Genomic DNA, 20,286 nt, shown 5'->3' on the forward strand with positions numbered 1-20,286 from the left:
AGAGCATGTGCCTCTGCAACATATGACAGAACAAGTTCCACTTTACAGGCCGTCGTAGCATATAGAAGCTTTATTTAGAAATGTTTACATTCTCATAAATTAGCTCAAATCTTCTGTATAACTCCTGATTCTCTCATATTGCTCTACCGTATATTAAAGGGGGGAGTAGAGATATTTGAAACGTACATTTCTTCATATGAATCATGAGTGAAAACATAAATATAAAGGCCAAGGAGTCTAAGATCTGACTGGTAAGAAATAAAAAGTTTGTCTGCTTTTAATGAAACTGAGGGAGTCTTTTTCCTCTTTCATAAAACCAGGGGATCAAGTTGTCCATTTTGTGATGAAAATGTTTTCTCAGTGCGATATTTAGGTGGGGAGCTCTGGGAGATAATCCATCTGAAACTAGTACCACAGTTGTTGGTGTGTTTAGCTGTAATTAAACTAATGAGGTTCAGTCTTCCAACTGGTCTTTACCTTTTTTTTTTAACAAGAGAATTACAACATCCACGGACTTGATACTTGATGGATTCTATGGCTACATCCACACTACTACGTTTTAAAATGCCATTATAAAACCAAAGCAATCTCCATCCACACCGGCCTTTGGGCTATCAGTTTTAGTCCCTGTCCAAACTAATACACCAAAACGCATATCACCCAACGCTTATGTGCACTGGGCATACGTTATCCAGTGTGCACAGGAAGCAGATAGTTTACTCTGCAGTCAGTTGTTAGTTGCAGAAAGAGGTTACACACATGATGCAAAAAGTAAGAGCAGGGATTTCTTTTGTTAATAGACAGACAATCAGGTGGAACTGTTACTGGAGTATTAAGCAGCCATGGAAGCAGACAAACACAAGACTGGGAGTCATTGCAAAACAAATACAGCGGAGCGGTATTGAGATTACTCGCCAACAATTTAGCAAAGGCTAAAAGACTCAATCTGCAGGCTGTTAAGTGTCTACTTCATTGTTTCCAAACTTCTTTAGCCCCAGAGTTTTCCAAAATAAAACGGGGACAACAGCGTCTCCAAACTTCTGTATTTTTAAGATCTCTGAATTCAACAGCAGCAGTGCCGTGGTTAAAAAACGCAGCAGTGTGAATGTAGCAAGATTCATACACCTTCACTGGATGAGGAGTGGTTTCCCACCTGAACTGTCTTGGTACTCTTGATGGAAAAACCACCTATGTAGTGACAGTGTTAACTGATAGGACAGGAGACAGATAGGCACTATGGTCACTAAGCTTTCCTCAGACACCGGCAGCTGCTGAAATGTCACATCCAGCCAGCCTTCATGACCTGACCTCATTTACACAAAAAGGGGGAAAAGTGACTGACAAAATGCCAGGTGTGGACTTTGTTGTCAAAGTCTTTTACTGAGTGAACCAGTAAACTAATGACATTTACAGCCTAGATCCATGTAGCAAAAATGTCATTTGGATGCGACTTCATTGATGGAGGTACTTTTCAGTTTGGCCCAATTATTTAACGGTAGGTTCCCGGGGCTTTGATTTGCAAAATGACCAGCTTGGTCAAAGTGCTCACTCGTCCTTTACTGGGAGGATAGAAGTTCTGGTCGTGACACGAGTTCTTCATTGGATGCAAAGTAGAGCAGGGGGGACAGAAGGATGAGAGACAAGGGCTTGCAGGGCTGGAACGTCTCAGGGCAGTGTGACCACATTGTTTGAGACGTTGAACTTACAGCGGCACATGCGGCCGCTCAAGCCTTCATCAGGGCACTGACCACAGCGCGGGCATTGAGGCTGCGCAGGTCGCTGTAGGTCTGCCCCGTGCCCACGAACACAATGGGCTGGCCCGTGATGTAGGTCATGGAGATGGCAGCACCAACCTGTAAAAGATGCAGTGGTGTCAGCTTTCTGCTAATCGGTCATAACTCAGGAAACGGCCTCAAACACTGGAAAACGTGATTGTACCTTGTCGTCGATGGTGTCAAACTTGGTCAGAACAATTCCATCAATGAGCCGAGGCCTGTCAGACATGGAGTGGTCGGCCAGAGCCTGGTTGAACTTCACCTGAGGACACAAGTAAGAGAGGGGACTCAGTAGGGGCTTAATTTGTACAGTGCTGACTTTCACATCTCCCTATTTAGGGGAGCAGGAGTAAAACACCATCTGTACAAGAAAGAGTGCAGAGGTAACTGGAGCAACACTGACCCCTGCTGGAGAGTTTCCTTCACAGAAAACCTTTTTAAATCATACAGCATTTTCTTATTTAATACTGTTAACCCATTAAGATGTCAAATAAAATGCATTCTAAAAACGAAGCACCATTTAAAAACCACCACCTTAAACATGAGTGTTTTCTGAAGAGTTGACAGAAAAGCCAGCGTTTACAAAAACTTTGATTTCTCAGCCTTTGAATCAGAGACAAGCAGCAAATTTCTTTTTGAAAGCTCAAACATTCGGCTTTCATCGTAAATCCGCCTCATCCCTGAACTTTGTGGTCAGTGGTTCAGCAGGAACATCGTCTGGGTCTAACTCTTAATTGTCATTTTCATTGTTATTTGAAAACCTGCTGTCAAATCAAAATCAATCAAATATACTTTATTGTCCCATGGAGGACATTTGTCTTGGGCCAAAGTGCTCCAGCAGCTGCAGAACAGGACAGTATACAACAAACAATGACAGACTGTACACAAGGACATATAATGAAGACCCTGAATAGTAATGCAGTACAAAAGTTAGTTAAACAGTGCATCTGCCCTAAAAACACTTATAATGATAAAACACTAAAAGGATATAACAAGGTGAACAAGATGAATCCAAGAACTGGGATAAAAACTTCAAACCAAAGTGTCAATGTGCCAGACACAGTGCAAAGGTTTTTGAGATACCTGACCGAATGAACACGTCTCCTTATTGAGTCTTGTGATAGACGGGATGAATGAGAGCTTGAGCCGGTTGGTTTTACACTTCTAGGCTCTGTAACGTCTGCCTGATGGTGAACCGTACGTGTGACGGGTCATTGAGGATCCTGTGTGACAGGTCTGACCTCAGAACCTCCGGAGATGGTCTGAAGGGAAGGATAATCCATTTTACCCGTCACCTTCATAGCCGTTTTTTACCATGCTCTCAATTTTTTTATTTTAGCTGCACTGTGAGAGTGCTGAACCATGCGCATATCTAATTATGCTTTCAAGTGGCGTTAAATATCCACATGACGTTGGTGCTCTCACCGAACAGTCGAGTCTGTGTAGGAAGTGCAGCCTTTGAGCTCGCTTCCCACACAGAAAGTCTACATGGGCATTCCGTTTCAGATTACAGTCCAGCTGTGAGCCCAGATAATTCAAAGTGCTCAATAACTTTGTCACAGATTATCCCCTCTCTGTGGTCGAATATCATCTCCTTCCTTTTATTGATGTTACAAATTAGATTGGGACTATCACCCCAGTCTTTAAAAGGTGTCAATCTCATAAGTATCACCAGGGAATTTGATCATGTAATTATTTGGCCAGCAGCTCCTGCAAACGTTGGTGTGCAGCGTGGAGAGGAGAGGAGAGCACACGCAGCCTTGTGGTTCACCTGTGCTACAGTATTTGACCTTGGAAAGTGAGCTATTTACCTTCAGCTGATGGGACCTGTTGTTTAGTAAAGATTCAAACCATTCTGTGATACAAGGGTTTACATGCATGTTGATTTACAGCTGGACCAGTAGGTAAGGTTGGATAGTGTTAAAAGATGAAGTGAAGTCTACAAATAGGACCCGGGTGTAAGTCTTGGGGTTCTCTAGATGCGTCACACTTGGGACCGCATTCTCTGTACTCCGCCCATGTCTGTAGGCAAATTGGAGGGGGGGGTGTCTAAACTTCCACCTGAGGATGGCAGGCAGGCCCTCAGGACCTGTAGATTTCTGGTAACAGACTCTGCTAAAGACACACTGTACTTGCTGTGGTTCAATTATCAGACATTGGGAAGCATTACAGGCGGTTATAGTGTCTAAGGCCTCAGTCCCTTTCTGAGGGAGGTCCTGAGCTTTAAACCTGAGGGAGAAGTTGTTGAGTTCATCAGCTCTGCCTTGATCGTCGATAGTTGAGAGCTGTATCCTATTCGTCAGACCTTTGTATGAAATGCTACTTTAAAATCTTTTTTGCAACACATTTCCTAGAAAACTTGTATTCACGTTACTGAGTCAGAAGATTTCTCCTCAGCGTTACTTTCCTGTTAGTACGTGATGTATCCCAACATAAAGAAAAAGACTGAGTTTGTCAGTGATCGTCCTACCAGCTGGTCGACCGCCTCGTTGCCCACCAGCGCCTCCCCAACAAACAGCACCAGGTCAGGCATGTTGATTGCGATGAGTTTGGCCAGGGCTTGCATTAGGGGGGCGTTGTCCTGCATACGCCCAGCAGTGTCCACCAGCACCACGTCAAAGCCCTGGTTGCGAGCTGGAGTGGAAGAATGACAAAACAGAGAAAACTCATCACTTATCACAGCAGCGTTATGGGTTAAATGAACCAGTTCCAAATCTCTGGATCTCTGAGGTATACACGTGGCATCAACAAGAAAACATTCTTCTTCAAATAATTAGTCGGCTAGAGAGAAAATGTCTTACCAAAGGCAATGGCCTCCATGGCAATTCCAGCCGCATCCTTCCCGTAGCCCTTCTCATAGAGCTGCACTACGGGCCTTCCTCCATGCTTCTCCTGGGGATGCAGGGAGTTCAGGCGCCTCTCGTGAGTGCGGAGCTGCTCCACTGCCCCGGCACGAAAAGTGTCACAGGCTGCGATCAGCACGGTGAAGCCATTCTCTATCAGCCAGTAGGAGATCTGGACCGAGACAGACACATCTAGTTCATAACAACTGACATTTTAAAAGTTACACTCCAAGGTAAGATATCAACAAGTAGTACTGAGCAGATACTGAGTATAGTTCATTATTTTTTTATATTCAAAAATAAATAAAAGCTGTATTTGTTCATGCCGGCACAGTGGGACACCTGGATAGAACAGAGTCGTCTATTCAATATATGAAACATATATAATATTTAGTGGTAATAAAGGATTTGTTTTGGTAACAAAAACATCAAATCATAAGATATTTTATTATTCATAACTTATGTAATATTGTAAAATGTTCTTAATGCTAAAATAATAATTTCCTCCACCAGGTTCTTTGTTGCCCAACCCTTACACTAACTCAATTATTTGACAACTGAACCATCAGCAAGGTAACAATATAACAACAGTTCAGGGTATATCTCACATGCAGGCAGGGTAAGAGGCAGAATGAAAAATTGTTTTTTAATTTTGTACCTCAGTGTTTTTAATTTTTGAAATAGTTTCTTCGACTTCAGGAGGAGAAATAAGTCCCTGAACTTGAAGAAAATTTAAATAATTTGAAATGCATAGTAATAATTAGCTGTATCAACTGATTGAACATTTTATTGTGTTCATGTTGCCCAGTCGTGTTTAATGGTGAAACAAGTTTAGAATATGCATTTCACTTCACTCTAAAACATTGCCCTCAGTGCGGACATTTTAACACAGGAAGCCCGAGAGTGAATTCTATCTCAGAGTTATAACTGACCACAATCTCATAAAACAAGGCCAAACACATTGAGTATGGCCCGAAACTAGGAGTGCCTTCCTGTGTGGAGGAACAGTTCCAAACCACAGGAACTATGCTGGAACTCGCAGGAAAGTGGTAGGATTTTTTGTCCCTCCCCACTCAACACCTCACCTTGGCCAGGTTGGTGGACTTTCCGACCCCATTGACACCACAAAATGTGATGACAAAGGGCCTTCGCTGGCTCTGCGCATCTATGACATCTCTCAGAATATCCACCCTTCGCTTGGGCTGCAGGATCTGCACCAGCGAGTCCTGTAGGGCCTGCTTCACTGTAGAGGCCACAGCTACAAACACACACAAACACACAGGTTTCATGAACATGACGCTAACTTCAATGGTGTCCAGTCTTCAGATCTGAATCAAGAAGCACACCTTTGTGATGTGGTGCAACAGGACATTGGCAGCACGAATGTGCGGCTGAAAGATCTGCAGATCTAAAAAGAAGTTTTCAAAATATTTTGGAATCAATGTCACAGAGAACTGAGGCTGATGGAGGCCAAACGCAATATATGTATATATGTATATGTTTATGTATACAATATTCATAATAAAGTGCTTGCTGAGTGTGAGTTGTAAAAGCTGTATCTGGTCTTTGAAATATATACAATATACGTATGTTGGATGTTTCAGAGTTATTATATCCAAAGGCTGAAAATTCCACATTGTGAATCACATCCTGTGTATAAGATACCAAGGGGGGGGATCATATTCTTACTCATAACTTACTGTAGTAATCATACAAAACCACTTTGGGGAAAATTCATTATGATAATGACATTACTGTTCTTAGTGTGAAAACTGAGCTATCACAGGCGGACAAGTGAAGTCAGAGAAGATCGCTGCATTGCAAGGAATCTCGGCATCGGAAGAAAAAATAAATAAAAAAGGGGGGGGTGAAGATCTTTGTTCTTTAATTAAATTAGTGAAGTGTCTGTTGCTTGTTTGTCCTGTGTTAATGCTCTGGAGCCAATTCAGGATTATTCCTGGTTATAAGCGAGTCCTTCTCAAACAGTTGTATAATATACTTTACATTTTTATTGTTAGTGTGATGTAGTTGTGTGCAGTCTTTGATGCAGAGTGAAGTTAGAAAACTGTTCATCCTACCTGGTTTATCTGCAGTGAAGATTTTATAGTCAATGTTTTTAGCAAAGTGAAACGGTATTTTCTTTATTACTGTTTACATGTGTGGTATATTTACTGATCATTACATGTCTCTTATTTCAGAGGTCTGTTAAGCAGCCAACACAATCTTCAGATCAGAGTTCACAACTTTTCTATCAATATAAAGCATTGCCGCAAAAAAAACAAATGTTGTGGTTTAACTTTGGTGAAATAAAAAATATAAAATTATAAGAGTTATCAGGCGGCTATTTTTGCTTGCCGACTATTTACCATCAACTTCTGTGATTTATCTGAGGACGCAGAAGAAGAAGACTGGTTCAACTCGGTCCACGGACTAACTGTCCCCCTGCCCCCACTGACGGCAAGCCACTCTTCACTATTTATTCAAAATGCGTAATATCCGAATCACGCCACATTTGACACGACAAGCCGACTATATGAACGGTTCTCAAGATATGCGAGTCACATACAGACAGACATTTGCAGGATTGGTAGATAGAGAGAAGATAAATGGTAAAAGTTACTTACTGGTGAATGTGCCCATGACTTTCCCCTCCAGTTTTTTGGCTATGGAGTCACAGAGCTTGGAGGCAATTTCGGCTGCTACATTCTTTGCTACAGGATGATAAAGGAGAAGAATGAATTGCAGAGAATTCCCTCTCACATCTAGCAGACAAGACAGTGGGAGAGGGAGATGTGATATCATACTGATGAGGTGATCCTTCATCTTCTCCAGCACTGGCTCCATGTCATCACTGCTCAGGCTCTTGGAGCCCACCAGGCCCTTCAGCATCCCGAACATGCCCCCAAAGCTGCCACCCTTTTTGGAGCTGAGGAGAACATGCAAAGTTTGGTACTTGGTCAGAGTACAACTGATATTGGAGTAACATTTAAGTTATAAAGTTAAAATATGCTGAACACTTTCTTACCTTGGCTTGCTTGTTCCACTGACAACCACTCTCTCATCCTCTTCCTCAATCTCCCCATCGTCACTGGACTCGTAGTCCACAGGCGGCAGCTCTCCCTCCATGGAGCTCACCTGCATGTCCTGAAACACACCCAGCACATTGAGAACTTCAATTGAGTTGTTATTGATGTGACTATCACTGATGACTCTTTAGCTAGAAACCTCCTAGGGAGCGGAGAGGAGGTGGTGTACATACTGGGTCCATTTTGGTTTCCAGGCTCTGGTCGACACCGTTAGTGGAGCCGTCTCCTTTACTTTTGCTGAAATCGAGCTCCTTGGTGCTAATGCCACCATTGTCCCAAACACGCATTTGTTTCTCTCTTGGTTTCTGGGGCTTTGGAGACTTACTACTACTACTACAAGAGAGAATGATAGAATTAAGCTTTTTTGAAATAAGCAATCAGACATTTACACCAGGAGACTTACAAACCTCAGAGCAATTCTAAAAACACATGTGATCATTTAAATATATATTTCTAGTAATTCTGTTGAAAAACACATAACTACTAAAACTATGGTTCTAACTCTAATAGGGACAAACGACACAATCACATCATAATATGCATTCATTGTAAAATCATTCAGTTTCTGCCCTTAACGCTTTTTAACATCAGGCAATTTCTGCTGAGGATCTACTTGGGGATCTAAACGTTGCAGATGGCTGAAATGTAATTTAACAGTGATGCTTGACAGTGGGACTATGCTGCTGCTGGCGAGATGCACTTTCTTTAAACATATATTACTCTCTTTTCTCTTACACGGGTTTTTCAGTAGTTCCCCCAGTGCGTTTGCGAAAGAATTCCTCTCTCTTCTTCTGCATGTCCTCCTCAGGAGTCAAGCCCTGGTTACCATTCTCAACCGTCTTCTGCCCAGAGGATGTGACCTTGCCCTTGTCACCTTTGGCAGGCTCAGCTGCAGGAGCTGCTGAGGTTGAGAACATCACATCAAGTCAGGATTGAGACTGAAATTAAGTTACATTTTCGAAGAACCACCTCAAAGTGCACATACCCTCCTTTTTGGTATTTTTATTCTTCTTGCCACCCTGTTCCTTGCTTTTGTCCCCACCCTTTGTCTCAATCATGGACTTCACAGTTTTTTGGGATTTCTCGGACTCCTTGAAGGACCGCATGGGGGCGTTGCTCCGAGCTTTGCTGCTCTCTTCCGCCTCTCTGGTGGTAGACATTTGATATGAGCCAGCATGAACAGGACATAAAGGTTTGGTCAGTGAAGAAAGGTTTAAATATGGTCAACGTCCAAATTATCTTAATGTACTTAAAGGGATAGTTCAACAAAATTTGAAATTCTCCTCATTATCTACTCACCAGAAGGCCGATAGGGGGGGTGGGTGAAGTGTTTGAGTCCATAAAACACTTCTGGAGTCTCAGCAGTAAACCATGTTGCACCAGAATCCAATACAACTGAAGTCAATGGTGTCCTCTTCTTCAGACGTAATAAAACAACAGAAAAACCACAATATGCCTCCATACTGCTTGTGTGGTGTCATCCAACTGGCCAAAGCCTTGGAAGAGGACACACCATTGACTTCAATTGCATGGCATTGCTGTTTACCCCTGAGACTCCAGAAGTGTTTTGTGGACTCAAAGACTTCCCCCTCCCCTCCATCGGCACAGTGTAGAGAGTAGATGATGAGACAGTTTCAGTTTACTGAGCTAGTGATGACTGGTTCAATCAAAAGTAAGGCATACAGTGTGATCCTGTCTGTTTTTACCTTAGAAGCATGGTGAAGTCGTCTTGGAACTCAAAGGTATTGTTAAGGAGCTTCAGCGCACTCTTCTGCTCCAGCTCATTCTTATAACGATCTCTAAAGTGAAGCTGAACATCATCTATGAACTTGTCCACATATGTCAGCGTCAGGATCTTTTGAAAACCCACCTAGAGTAATGATCATTTACAAAAACAAATAATTATCAAAAACAACATAAGCAATGAACAGTTTCAACCATTTTAAAATAGGGTTATTCCATGTCAAAATCATCAGACCTTTGGGCTTTGCTGTCTTCATTCTTCAATGTAAATGTTGCACATTTAATATGGCGTGGTGCTACATTATTATTTTGATTGAATATATTATTTGACAGTTTAACGTGGTGAAATCACTTCAGCTGATACTTATTCAGTGTTTTAACAGTACTGCGTTGATGCTGACACTCATTCATACACATATATATCTGTGCAATTCATCGTCTAATATGCAAACTGGGAATATTCTTTAGGTTCTGTTTACACCACAGCATTTATATTCTATTTGTATTTTGACATTTCCTTGTGTATTTCAAGATGACTTATCTATTTATTTCTTTAATGTTGCCTAGGTTTGGACTTCCTCTTTGCAGGTGCCACATAGCCGCTGTTCCTGTTGTGGGACTAAGATTATGTTGTGTGTATTGTGTCGTGATAAAACATGTTCACATCGTTTCATCTCTATTTGAGACACATACCATTTCTTGTTGTATATGTTTGTCTTGTGCCTAAACTGTGATGATCTGACAGGGAATGAGACGTCATTGAGTTTGTAGGTGAGAGACTTACCACGAATATGAGCTCGAACTCATTGTCGAGTTTGTATTTAAGACTCAGGGCCTCGTGAGAGTAGGAATTATTCCCACTTCGCTCCTGTAACAACACACACGTTGGTGACATGTCAGATGGACACACACAACACACACAAGACACACAACACATACAAGACAGGATTTAGTTTCTACATCAACACATTGTGACTTCAGGTTGCTTCACTCTCTAGAAGTTTCTACTGTAGTCCACTGTCGTTGCGCAGTTAGCTTCCAGCTACTACCTGTTAGCTACCAGCTGCTACCTGTTAGCTGTAGCTGCTAACTGAGAGTTAGCCCAACAGCAGGCAGCGGTGGTCGTGTCTCACCTGGAGGATGACGGAGCGGATCAACGCGTTGACGGGCCCCGCGAAGGACTCACTGACCCCGGCTCCCTGGAAGCACCACAGCACTATCCCCCCTTTGCTGAAGATGGTGAAGAAGTCCAGCATCTTGCCCCCACGTATCTGGATTAAAAGCACACAGAGGGGTTGTGAGGGGGGGACAGAGTGAACCGGAAGCACCGAGGATCGTGTCCGGTCCGGGGAATGTGTGCAACACCGGTGACACCTGCTCACACGGTTCACACTTACCAGGTAATTCTTAAAAGATGATAAAATCCACCACCAGTGCGAAACTGCTTCAGACCATAGGCTTTAGACACGTCAGACGCCGAGCCAGGAAGTGACGTACACTTCCGGGGATAGTTTTTCTCAGCTTCGCGCTTGCGCAGTTTGATTCTATAACTTTATTTTATTATTTTGTAAGTCTTTCCTGATTCTAAAGCTTTAATTGTTTTGTCGTTCGTTTATTTTGTTATGAAATATTTAAAAGCTTTTTTATGATTATTTTTGTCAGTCTTTTATTTAGTTATTAAAGATTCCCGAAGCTTTTCTCAAATTAAATTATTGTCTGTCTTTTATTTTGTTATAACAGATCCTCAAGCTTTTTATATTTTCGGTCCTTTTATTTTTTCATATTGTACTATGAGAATAAAGTGAGAATATTGAGATTAAAATACATTTTTAGTTACAGAGAATAAAGCCAAAATGTCAAGAATAAAGTTGAAAACGTCAAGAACAAAGGATTACTTACTTACTCAGAGGAATTTTGTTGTTAAGGCAGCCATTAGTAATTTGTTATAGCCTATTATCAAAAGTTCATTCATGATATTCAAATCATAATTAAGTCATTCTCATTTTTTTCCCCTTAATTCTGGCCCCATACTCTTATACTTTCAGCTGAATTAAAATGAGATAAGATTTAAAAGTACATAACATACAATCATATAGAAGAGTGTTCCATATCTAATGCATAGATCAAACTTACTAAAAAAAAATTCTGGTGTATAATCCACAGTTTTCTGTGCAGGAACAAGATCAGAAAAGTCCTTAAGGAAATTAATTGCCTCTGTTGTTTTTTAAAGGGCTTACTGGCATCAGGTGGGAAGATTCAAATGCATTGTTGTGACATGACACGATGAATAAATGTAGATCCAATTATAACAGTTCTCCAGCTGGCTCCTCTTCACTTCGGTTAACTTCAGTCATAATACCATCCAGATAAGAAAGCAGCAGTGTTCAAGGCTGTGAATGTCCTTTTTATTGAGAAACACCAGTACTAGGTATTAAGGTTAATTTATTTGTCCATATGTTTCCTTTTGACAAAGGGTTAACTGCCTGCTCCATAAACTGTGACAAATGCGTCACTTTGCATGTGAATTCATGCAGAGTTCCTTCCTTATTTTTTTCTGGTGATGTCACTAACGCTCGATAGACTTTTCACTTCGTCTTTGATACTTTCAGTTAGGGAAGACTGTTGCACAGTTCTTAGTTCAGCTACCACGTTTTATGATTTATTTGATATTTTTAGCCAGAAGGATTTTGGAGAGAAGACAGAGGCATGACGATGTTAACAACATGCATGGTAAGTTGTGGTTTCAGACATTTGCACTCATGTGATTTTAACCATCGGGTTCTTTTGTTCAAATGTATTGGGTCATTATCTTTTAACCAGCCTGTCTTCCTTTGTTAACTTGTCATTAAGCATGATAGTGGGGTTGGTTTTTCAATTTAATTTCCAGCAAAAACAAAGAATAATTTGTTTTCACCTCAGTTGTACTGTAGCCACTTTAGCTACTAGCTCATTAGTATTATCTGGTGCTGCTGTTTAACAGATAACGCAGAGCTGATTGTGTTTTGTGTTTAGAGAAGTGTAATTAAGTTAGTAATATGCAGTTAGTCTTTCTCGTTTCAGGTTGGTTCCGAAAACTCTTGAAATCAAGAATATCGTCGGCATCCCAAAATGAAGAAAAAGCTAGCAAGACATTAACATCATTTTCATATACATCAACATCATTGTCATCATCATCATCTGAACCCCAAAATCCGCCGTCTGCTCTGAGCTCACACCTGAGATGGAGACGAAAATATGACTTGCTCGTGTGCCACAGTCTCGCCGACAGTGACATTGAGGAGGCCAAGGACCTGGTCTCTTTCCTGGAGGCTTCGCCACGCAGCCTCAGGTGTTTCCTCTGGCAAAGGGACACCTGTCCAGGGAGTCCAATTTTCACAGAATTCTGCCAGGCTATGCAGGAGAGCCACTTGCAGGCTCTGCTCATCACTCCTGATTTCCTGCAGGAAGAGTGGTGCATGTACATGATGCACCAGGCTCTGGCGGAGGGGCCCATGTCCAAGCGACTGATTCCTCTGATACAGAACCTATCCCACGATAAGTACCCTCAGGAAATCAAGTTCTTCTTCTACATTAACCTGAGCAGGAACATTGACCAAGGATATAGTCTCATCAACAGCACGGTGCTCAACTGTGAGTAATGGTCGAGCTCCGTGCACAAGCTTTCATTCATGATCATATTTTCTTTCTTTTTCTGTCAAGCCCCAAAAGTCACCTGATGAAACCAGAGTCACAAGATCTGGATTTTTATTTGGAACTGCATCAAATTGCACTCACTCACAAATATCAGCTCCCTTAATATGCCTGATTTCTTAAAAATCGTTTTTGCAAAATACTGTTAGCAAACAAACAAATGCAAATGAAAGCATATAAGAATTGTGGTTTATTAAATCTGCAAGAGAAGCAGGCCGATCTAGAGGAGAATCCATGTTTAATACCATCCTCTCATTTTTCCTCTCCAGACCTAGAAGACCAGGTTAAAAATGAGAGGACACAGGACTCCAATGTGGACAGCTCTCACAACGGACTGAGCTGGGAGGGCAGCTCACAAGGAGACGAGCTGATCTCAAACAACGAGCCTACTGAGACTTCACTCTGAAAGTGACGCAGAAAAGAATTGACAGATTTAATGATGTTGGCTGAAATAATCCTCAACAGTAATTTAAGCACACGATGAAGGACAAGAGGCTCAGAGTGATAGAAAACACTGCTGCTGTTGGCTTTAGTTGTGTCTTAATCACATCGTGTTAAGGAAAGTATTGAGTGTCTATAGTGTTTTTTTCTTTGTGTTATATGTAAAGATGTATAATATGTAACAATTCTTCATTAAAATATCTAAAAGTGACTGGACCTGTGTTACATGTTTTCTTTGATGTAATGATACAAAATGTTTCCAACAATCGTTAAACCCAGAAAAATCCCCAACTTATCAGGACGTTTCATTTTGGTCTCCTTTATATTGCGTAATATCTGCTTTACCTGCATTCACATCTCTGCCATAACCTTAAACCACGTATGACAAAGGAAGGTACCTTAATTCCTTAATTGGTTCCTCTTAATGCATCATGATTATTTATCATTGTTTTCTGTGTAACGTAAATCAAACTTTTAAACATTACCTGTTCCTAAATAACCTTTCTTTCCAAAACTCTCGAGTGAGCTATCTTTAATCAATTCTCCTCCTATCTTCACCATAATAACCTCCGTGGCCCTCATCTGTCTGGTTTCAAGGCAGGCCACAGTGCCACTCAACTGAGACTGCCCTCCTTTCTGTCTCTGCGCAGCTTCACACTGCTAGAGCAGCCTCTCTCTCCTCTGTCCTCATCCTTCTAGACCTCCTTGCTGCATTTGACACAGTGAACCACCAGATCCTTATTTCCTCCCTTCTGGCCCTGGGTGTCTCAGGCTCTGCTCTCTCCCTGCTCTCATCCTACCTCAACGACCGTACTTACCGGGTATCTTCGGGAGGAACTGTGTCTGAACCTTGTCCTCTCACTACTGCTCCGTCCTGAGTCCCATCCTCTTCTCTCTTGTCTCAGCTCTGTCATTCACTCACATGGCTTTTTGCTGATGACACACAACTTATCCTCTCTTTTCCCCAATCTGAAAGCAGCACGAATCTCTGCCTGTCTGTCTGATATCTCTAAGTGGATGTCTGCACACCACCTGGAAATTAACCTTGACCAGACTGAACTACTTCTCCTTCCAGGGAAAGGCTCTCCCACCCACGACCTGATTATTACAAATTAAAAAAATAACAAATTTGTGTGTTACAAAATGAATTATATTTTTCAAATTGGATCAACAGTTTTCTGGGTTGCTACTTCTGAAATTAGCTTTTTTTTCTCTCTCTTTTATAGCATAATCAACACTGGATGTGTGGCAAGGATGTTCTAACAGGAATTGTTTTATTTATGGCAGCACTAGCTGGTTTCCCATATCAGCTCTAGAGAAGTAGTTTGCAATTGCAAACGGGAATTGTTGAGAAATGGGAAGTAGAACGCTGTACATGCATGTGATTCTCCTTTTAAAGGTGATATTTGAAAGTGTTACAGATCAAGTTAACCACTAGGTGGTGTATTTACCAGTAAAATTGAATTGAGAGTGTTTACAGTAAGATGCCAGGACCTAAATCCGCACACATTCACATTATGGGAAATTGTCTTTCTGATGGGGACAAAAAAACAGAAAGTAGCTCATCAACCGATAAATACATTATTTTCAAGGTTAGGTTTAGGTTAAGAGAAAGGTTTGGGTGAGTAATAATTACGGTTAAGGTTAGAGAAGTCTCCAAAAAATATATGTAAGTCTATGCAATGTCCTATTGTCATGGAGAAACAACTGTGCATGTGTGTGTATGTATGTGTCTGTTTGTGTGTGTGTCTGTGTGTGTGTGTGTGTGTGTGTGTGTGTGTGTGTGTGTGTGTGTGTGTGTGTGTCTGTGTCTGTGTCTGTGTGTGAGTGGTTGTGTGTGAGAGAGGGAGAAAGTTAAAGGGAAGTCCCCCTCCACCCATGACAAACGGCTGACAGTGATATAACCTTTTACTGAACTGGACTTAAAGAACCAGAGGAGATGATATTTATTGAGACAATTCACTCCTTTGACACAGCTAAATGTGAGACGTCTGCTGGTTGTAATATTTTCCTAGTTCTGAGTGTTGTAAGCACAGCTGGTTGGAACAACGTCTGAACATGCTGAAGAATTCACCTCCGACCAATGAAAAGAAAACCTACAGTTGTGTTAGGTATGGGTTAATGTCCTTGGCAGTACTTTACCCTTTTAATCAAGCTTCCTGGCAGCGCTTCATCTCAGATAGTTGGCATTCGGACCACTCTGTGCACAATATCAGGTGTTCATTCGAATCAACTGGAAAACAACAGTTGTGATCCTTTCATTTTATTATTTTTTTGATGGAAGTTTTTTTCATGAGGCACCATCTGCCTCCAAGAAGTGCTACATGTTCTCTTTTTTCTGACTTTCATTAATGCTGTATCATCCTCCCACTTTACCATCCCCCTTAAACACCAGCAGACATTAAGGACCACAATAAAAGACCCTTGATAATCGCCTCTTTAGTGGCAAGCCAACATTGTAACATACAAATGTAGACTAATCTCTAAAAGGCACAGATGTTCTGCTAGGCTTTTGTTGTTATCATAACAAATCCTCCTCCAGATGACACCGGAACACACACACACACACACACACACACACACACACACACACACACACACTCACACACACACACACACACACACACACACACACAAACACACACACACACACATTCACACACACACACACTCACCACTCACACACACACACACACACACACTCACCACTCACACACACACACACGCACACACACACGCACACACACACACACACACACACACACACACACACACACACACACACTCAAGCGCGATTTTCACATCAAGACGCATTTCACCATTAATAAACAGCTGCTCATATAATGACAATGCATTATATGTACATATAGACAAAATAGAACATTCATTCATGGAAAAAATTGTGCTGAAATATCGACAACCGTCTGTTACTATATCTACAAATAACATTGTTGTTAGGGGAGACTGGCTCTCTCTTACATTCTAAGAGGACAACAATTATACGGTAGCCCTGAAATCCAAATCACAATGACTAATAGGGGAAAACACAACAAAAATATCACAAAACACTACAGCTAATAAGAAGTAAAAAAACAAATTACAAAACACAAATAACAAGACACAATGACAATTCTTGTCGACAAGAATTTTCACTGATTGGACGAACGCACTGTCTGTCTTTGTAACTAGGTGATCAAAGATGGTCACATTTACATCCAGATATTTATTTCAGTTTGCGTGACACCGCACTTTACTGCTGAACGCTGTTTCTCCAGAGTTGCAGTCTTTATGCTAAACTAAGCTAACCAGCTTGACATGAGTGTGTAGGAAAGGCAAAATAAGATAATTAACACATTTCCCAAAATGCTGAACTATTTCTTCAAGTTACAGGTGAACTTCAAACTAAGTGGTGTACAGTTTTGGTCTTTAAATCTTGTATGTGAAAGTCAGTTCCCCAGGCAAAAAAGGATGAAGTCGACTAAATATGACTTAAACACAAATGCAGACTTTTAGGATTAGGACTAAGATTAAATAGCTGACAGAATTAAATTAGTTGAGTCTTGGAAATCCCCCTGAGCAGAAATGCTGTGTCAGCATTCCAGCAATTTGAAAAATAAAATAAAGCAAGCAGTGAAAGAAAAGAAGAGAGAGAGAGAGAGAGAGAGAGAGAGAGAGAGAGAGAGAGAGAGAGAGAGAGAGAGAGAGAGAGAGAGAGAGAGAGAGAGAGAGCGAGCACTGGCCACAGGATGGTGTGCTCGGACCACCAACACTATGGAAAAGCACTTAGCTGTTAGTAGGCACGGTGGTCTCTGGTGGCCGCGGTGGTACTGACCTGGACGTTTCTATCTGTGGTGAGTGAAGTCAGCTCTCATGAAGCTGCAGCGAAACACCAGCTGGGTTAATTAAAGGCGAGTGGCAGATCCAAACATTTTATTGGGTTCCCGGTGAATGTAGGTCAAATGAGACATGAGAGGACTGCATGTTGAAAGCCAGCGCACAATTTTACATACAAAATGGAAGACGAGTGCTCAACCCATGTACGTACACTTACACCAAAACTATGCCATCTAAAACATAACCAAAGAATCCCCTAAAATGGTTTTAATTGTTCGCGACCATGTTCTGCATTTTGTTGAGTCAGACATGCATTTACATGGACGCCACAGCTTGATAATGCTGCTGCATGCATGCTTCAGGCTCTCGTGTTATTTACAGAACCCCAACACTGTCCTTGATCCAGAGCCATGCAAACATTTGTTCAATCTTCATGTTTGAATTTGAGCAAAACAATGTCGTTACCAGCAGATACATTAGAGGAGATATTTAAAAAAACGTGCATTGGAAATAATTTAAAAAATAGTTGTCAATAAAGACAAGATTTAGCATTTCTCTGGTAAATACGTCCTCTGTGTGCAGCGTTATCATGATAGAGGCTCATGTTTAAGCTGTCCCTAGGCTACACATTGTTATCTCCTTTACAAACAGAAATTTACAAAATCACAGCCAACAGGAACGAGGCTCTGCAGATGTCATAAATTATCAGGGGATCACTGACACGGTAAAGTTCATTAACCTGTGTGAGCTTCAACCGTGACTGTCAGCCCCAGGGCTATGGAACTGCGGTATTCGGATGTGTCTGGAACTGCCTGAGCAAAGTTCATTAGATTTAACTTTTGATGCAATAACCACATTACAGCTCAAACCTTTTTCAATCTTGTGGTTAAGGTGTTCTCTACAGCCCACTCAGCGCAATCATGTGACTCCTCCCGGCCAACCAGACCAAGTACTCACAGACTGGGCCTTATATAGGCACATAGCTGGGTAACAACGGGCAACAAGTTTTCAGTGTGAGAGTGAAGACTAGTGAATAATAGTTCGAATTTTAGTCATTTACTTAAACTTAAATAATTTACTGCATTCATCTTTTTGTTTAAAATACACCATTTCTGCCACATGAACAAAACGTCTCAAAATGGCCACATTAGGTGAATATTCCAAAATATTCAACAAAGTCAAATAAAAGCCAAAAACAGGATGGCAGAAGCTGCAGTTAACCCATGTGGTGGAAACTATAGGTACATCTACTAAGTATAGTTTTGAAGTACTTTCCACCAGTAATTACTTTTAAAGCCTCATACTTCTACTCAATTCAAGACTCAAACATTCTTACGTATGTATACTTATATATACAAAATAATAATAATCTGAATATATTATTAAAAATTAAACTGGCCAGGAGTAGTGGAAATAAACCCCCATCTTTCGCTGAAAATTTAGTGATGTTCCTTCTTCCAATACAGTTTATGCTTGTCTCATTGGTCTAACAGTTGCATCCTTGAATGTATAAAGTCTTATAGTATAGTATGGGACTTTCTTTATTGAGCTCTTTTTACTTTGCTTATATCAGGAGATTCTGCCCAATGAGAATTTCTATTTTTGGTCTGTTTTTGATATTCTAATCATATATTTTCAAACTAAACACACATGTCTGCACTTGTACTTTTTTGTACTATATTTACACTTTTATTGTGGGGCCTTTGTCAAGATCTGAGCAGTGTACTTCTTCGACTCCTGTGTTTCACAATGAACAGTCATGTCAAGGCTTAAAAGGAAAAAAAAATCCCAGCCAACATCTAAGCTTTCCAGATGTTGTCCCCTCTGCAATAAAACTCGGACTGAAGACGCATGTATGGGCCAAATAATTACAGATAAGAAGCTGGAGGTCCCATGGTGCACATGTCCCATAACATGCTTTCCTCTCCACTAACACCACCAGCGCACGCACACACACACACACACACACACACACACACACACACACACACACACACACACACACACACACACACACACACACACACACACACACACACACACACACACACACACACACACACACACACACACACACATACATACATATAAACATACAGTACATTCTCTTACAGCTATGGTATTTGGATCAGCCAACGGAGGTGCACCCACTTGCGCATGCGTCCCTGCACCAGGCGGAAAAAGGGGGGACGCGTTGCAACAGGAAAGTGAGGCGGAGGAGCCGCTGCGTGTGCGCGATGACTCGGTGCCACTCACACGCACGCTGAGCCAGCCTGGGGTGCGGGCGTGCGCTGCTGTTTCCGCTGGAGGTCGATGCCCTCCGCAATCGCATCACTGCCTTTTCCTGTGGTGCGCGCACAATTTGTCCTTTTTTTTGTGTGTTTCCCCACGTCGTGAATGTCACCAGCAGCGAGGCGAACTTGGTTTTGCAGCAGCAGCATCGGTACAGTGCTGTGGGCACACGGGATCCGGATCTGCTCCTCCGCGCTGCTGGTGAGTGGAAGACTGTTAGAAACCCCCGTGGAGTGAACATGGAGCTGCCAGCCCTGTGTGTGTGTCAGGAGTTGTGTTGGACATGCTTTGCAGTGAGAGGCATAAAAAACACAGCAACTGATCAGTGGTAACTGGATCACAAGACGCCAATTGGATTTGGCTGGAACATGTCTTTGATTTGTGTGTCTTTAGGTCAGTATGATTGCTTTAGATAGGGGGTTAGATAGGCTTCAGCATGGGAGAAGACAACATGGGATAATGACATACTTTGACTTTATTCAACCACAGACCGTTATTATGTTCTCTGAGATCACAGGCACTAGGAAGTGGAATTCAAGTAAGAGTCTGGCTGTAAACCTCTGGGCTTTAAATGTCCCCTTT

At 41.7% G+C, this 20,286-nt stretch overlaps 3 protein-coding genes across 4 annotated transcripts in view; 2 read left to right on the forward strand and 1 right to left on the reverse strand.

The window, feature by feature from the left end:
• Positions 1-55: 55 nt before the first annotated feature.
• On the reverse strand, positions 56-10,918 carry srpra (SRP receptor subunit alpha). Of its 2 annotated transcripts, none has more exons than XM_061072706.1 (15): positions 10,845-10,918; positions 10,581-10,718; positions 10,232-10,315; positions 9,411-9,574; positions 8,690-8,850; positions 8,440-8,602; positions 7,878-8,037; positions 7,644-7,762; positions 7,423-7,544; positions 7,243-7,329; positions 5,704-5,876; positions 4,577-4,790; positions 4,246-4,409; positions 1,939-2,037; positions 56-1,853 (listed from the first exon to the last, which is right to left on the reverse strand). In XM_061072706.1, exons 2-15 carry the CDS (start codon positions 10,701-10,703, stop codon positions 1,725-1,727), a joined length of 1,962 nt encoding a protein of 653 aa, XP_060928689.1. In that variant the 5' UTR covers positions 10,704-10,718; positions 10,845-10,918; the 3' UTR covers positions 56-1,724. The 2 variants fall into 2 exon arrangements, with proteins under 2 accessions (XP_060928689.1, XP_060928688.1); XM_061072705.1 differs by having other exon boundaries at positions 8,440-8,605.
• A 1,160-nt stretch (positions 10,919-12,078) lies between these two features.
• LOC133003788 (toll/interleukin-1 receptor domain-containing adapter protein-like) lies at positions 12,079-13,702 on the forward strand. Its single transcript, XM_061073602.1, has 3 exons — positions 12,079-12,177; positions 12,508-13,077; positions 13,407-13,702. The coding sequence occupies exons 1-3, from the start codon at positions 12,102-12,104 to the stop codon at positions 13,541-13,543; spliced, it is 783 nt and encodes a 260-aa protein (XP_060929585.1). The 5' UTR covers positions 12,079-12,101; the 3' UTR covers positions 13,544-13,702.
• A 5,962-nt stretch (positions 13,703-19,664) lies between these two features.
• The window catches only part of st3gal4 (ST3 beta-galactoside alpha-2,3-sialyltransferase 4), a 30,001-nt gene continuing 29,379 nt past the window's right edge, over positions 19,665-20,286 (forward strand). Inside the window, exon 1 of the mRNA XM_061073150.1 lies at positions 19,665-19,905. The gene's annotated coding sequence lies outside the window, so the exon portion shown is untranslated. The remainder of the gene's footprint in view (positions 19,906-20,286) is intronic.

Source organism: Limanda limanda, chromosome 6 (genome assembly GCF_963576545.1).
Source record: "Limanda limanda chromosome 6, fLimLim1.1, whole genome shotgun sequence".
In the NCBI taxonomy this organism is placed as follows: Eukaryota; Metazoa; Chordata; class Actinopteri; order Pleuronectiformes; family Pleuronectidae; genus Limanda; species Limanda limanda.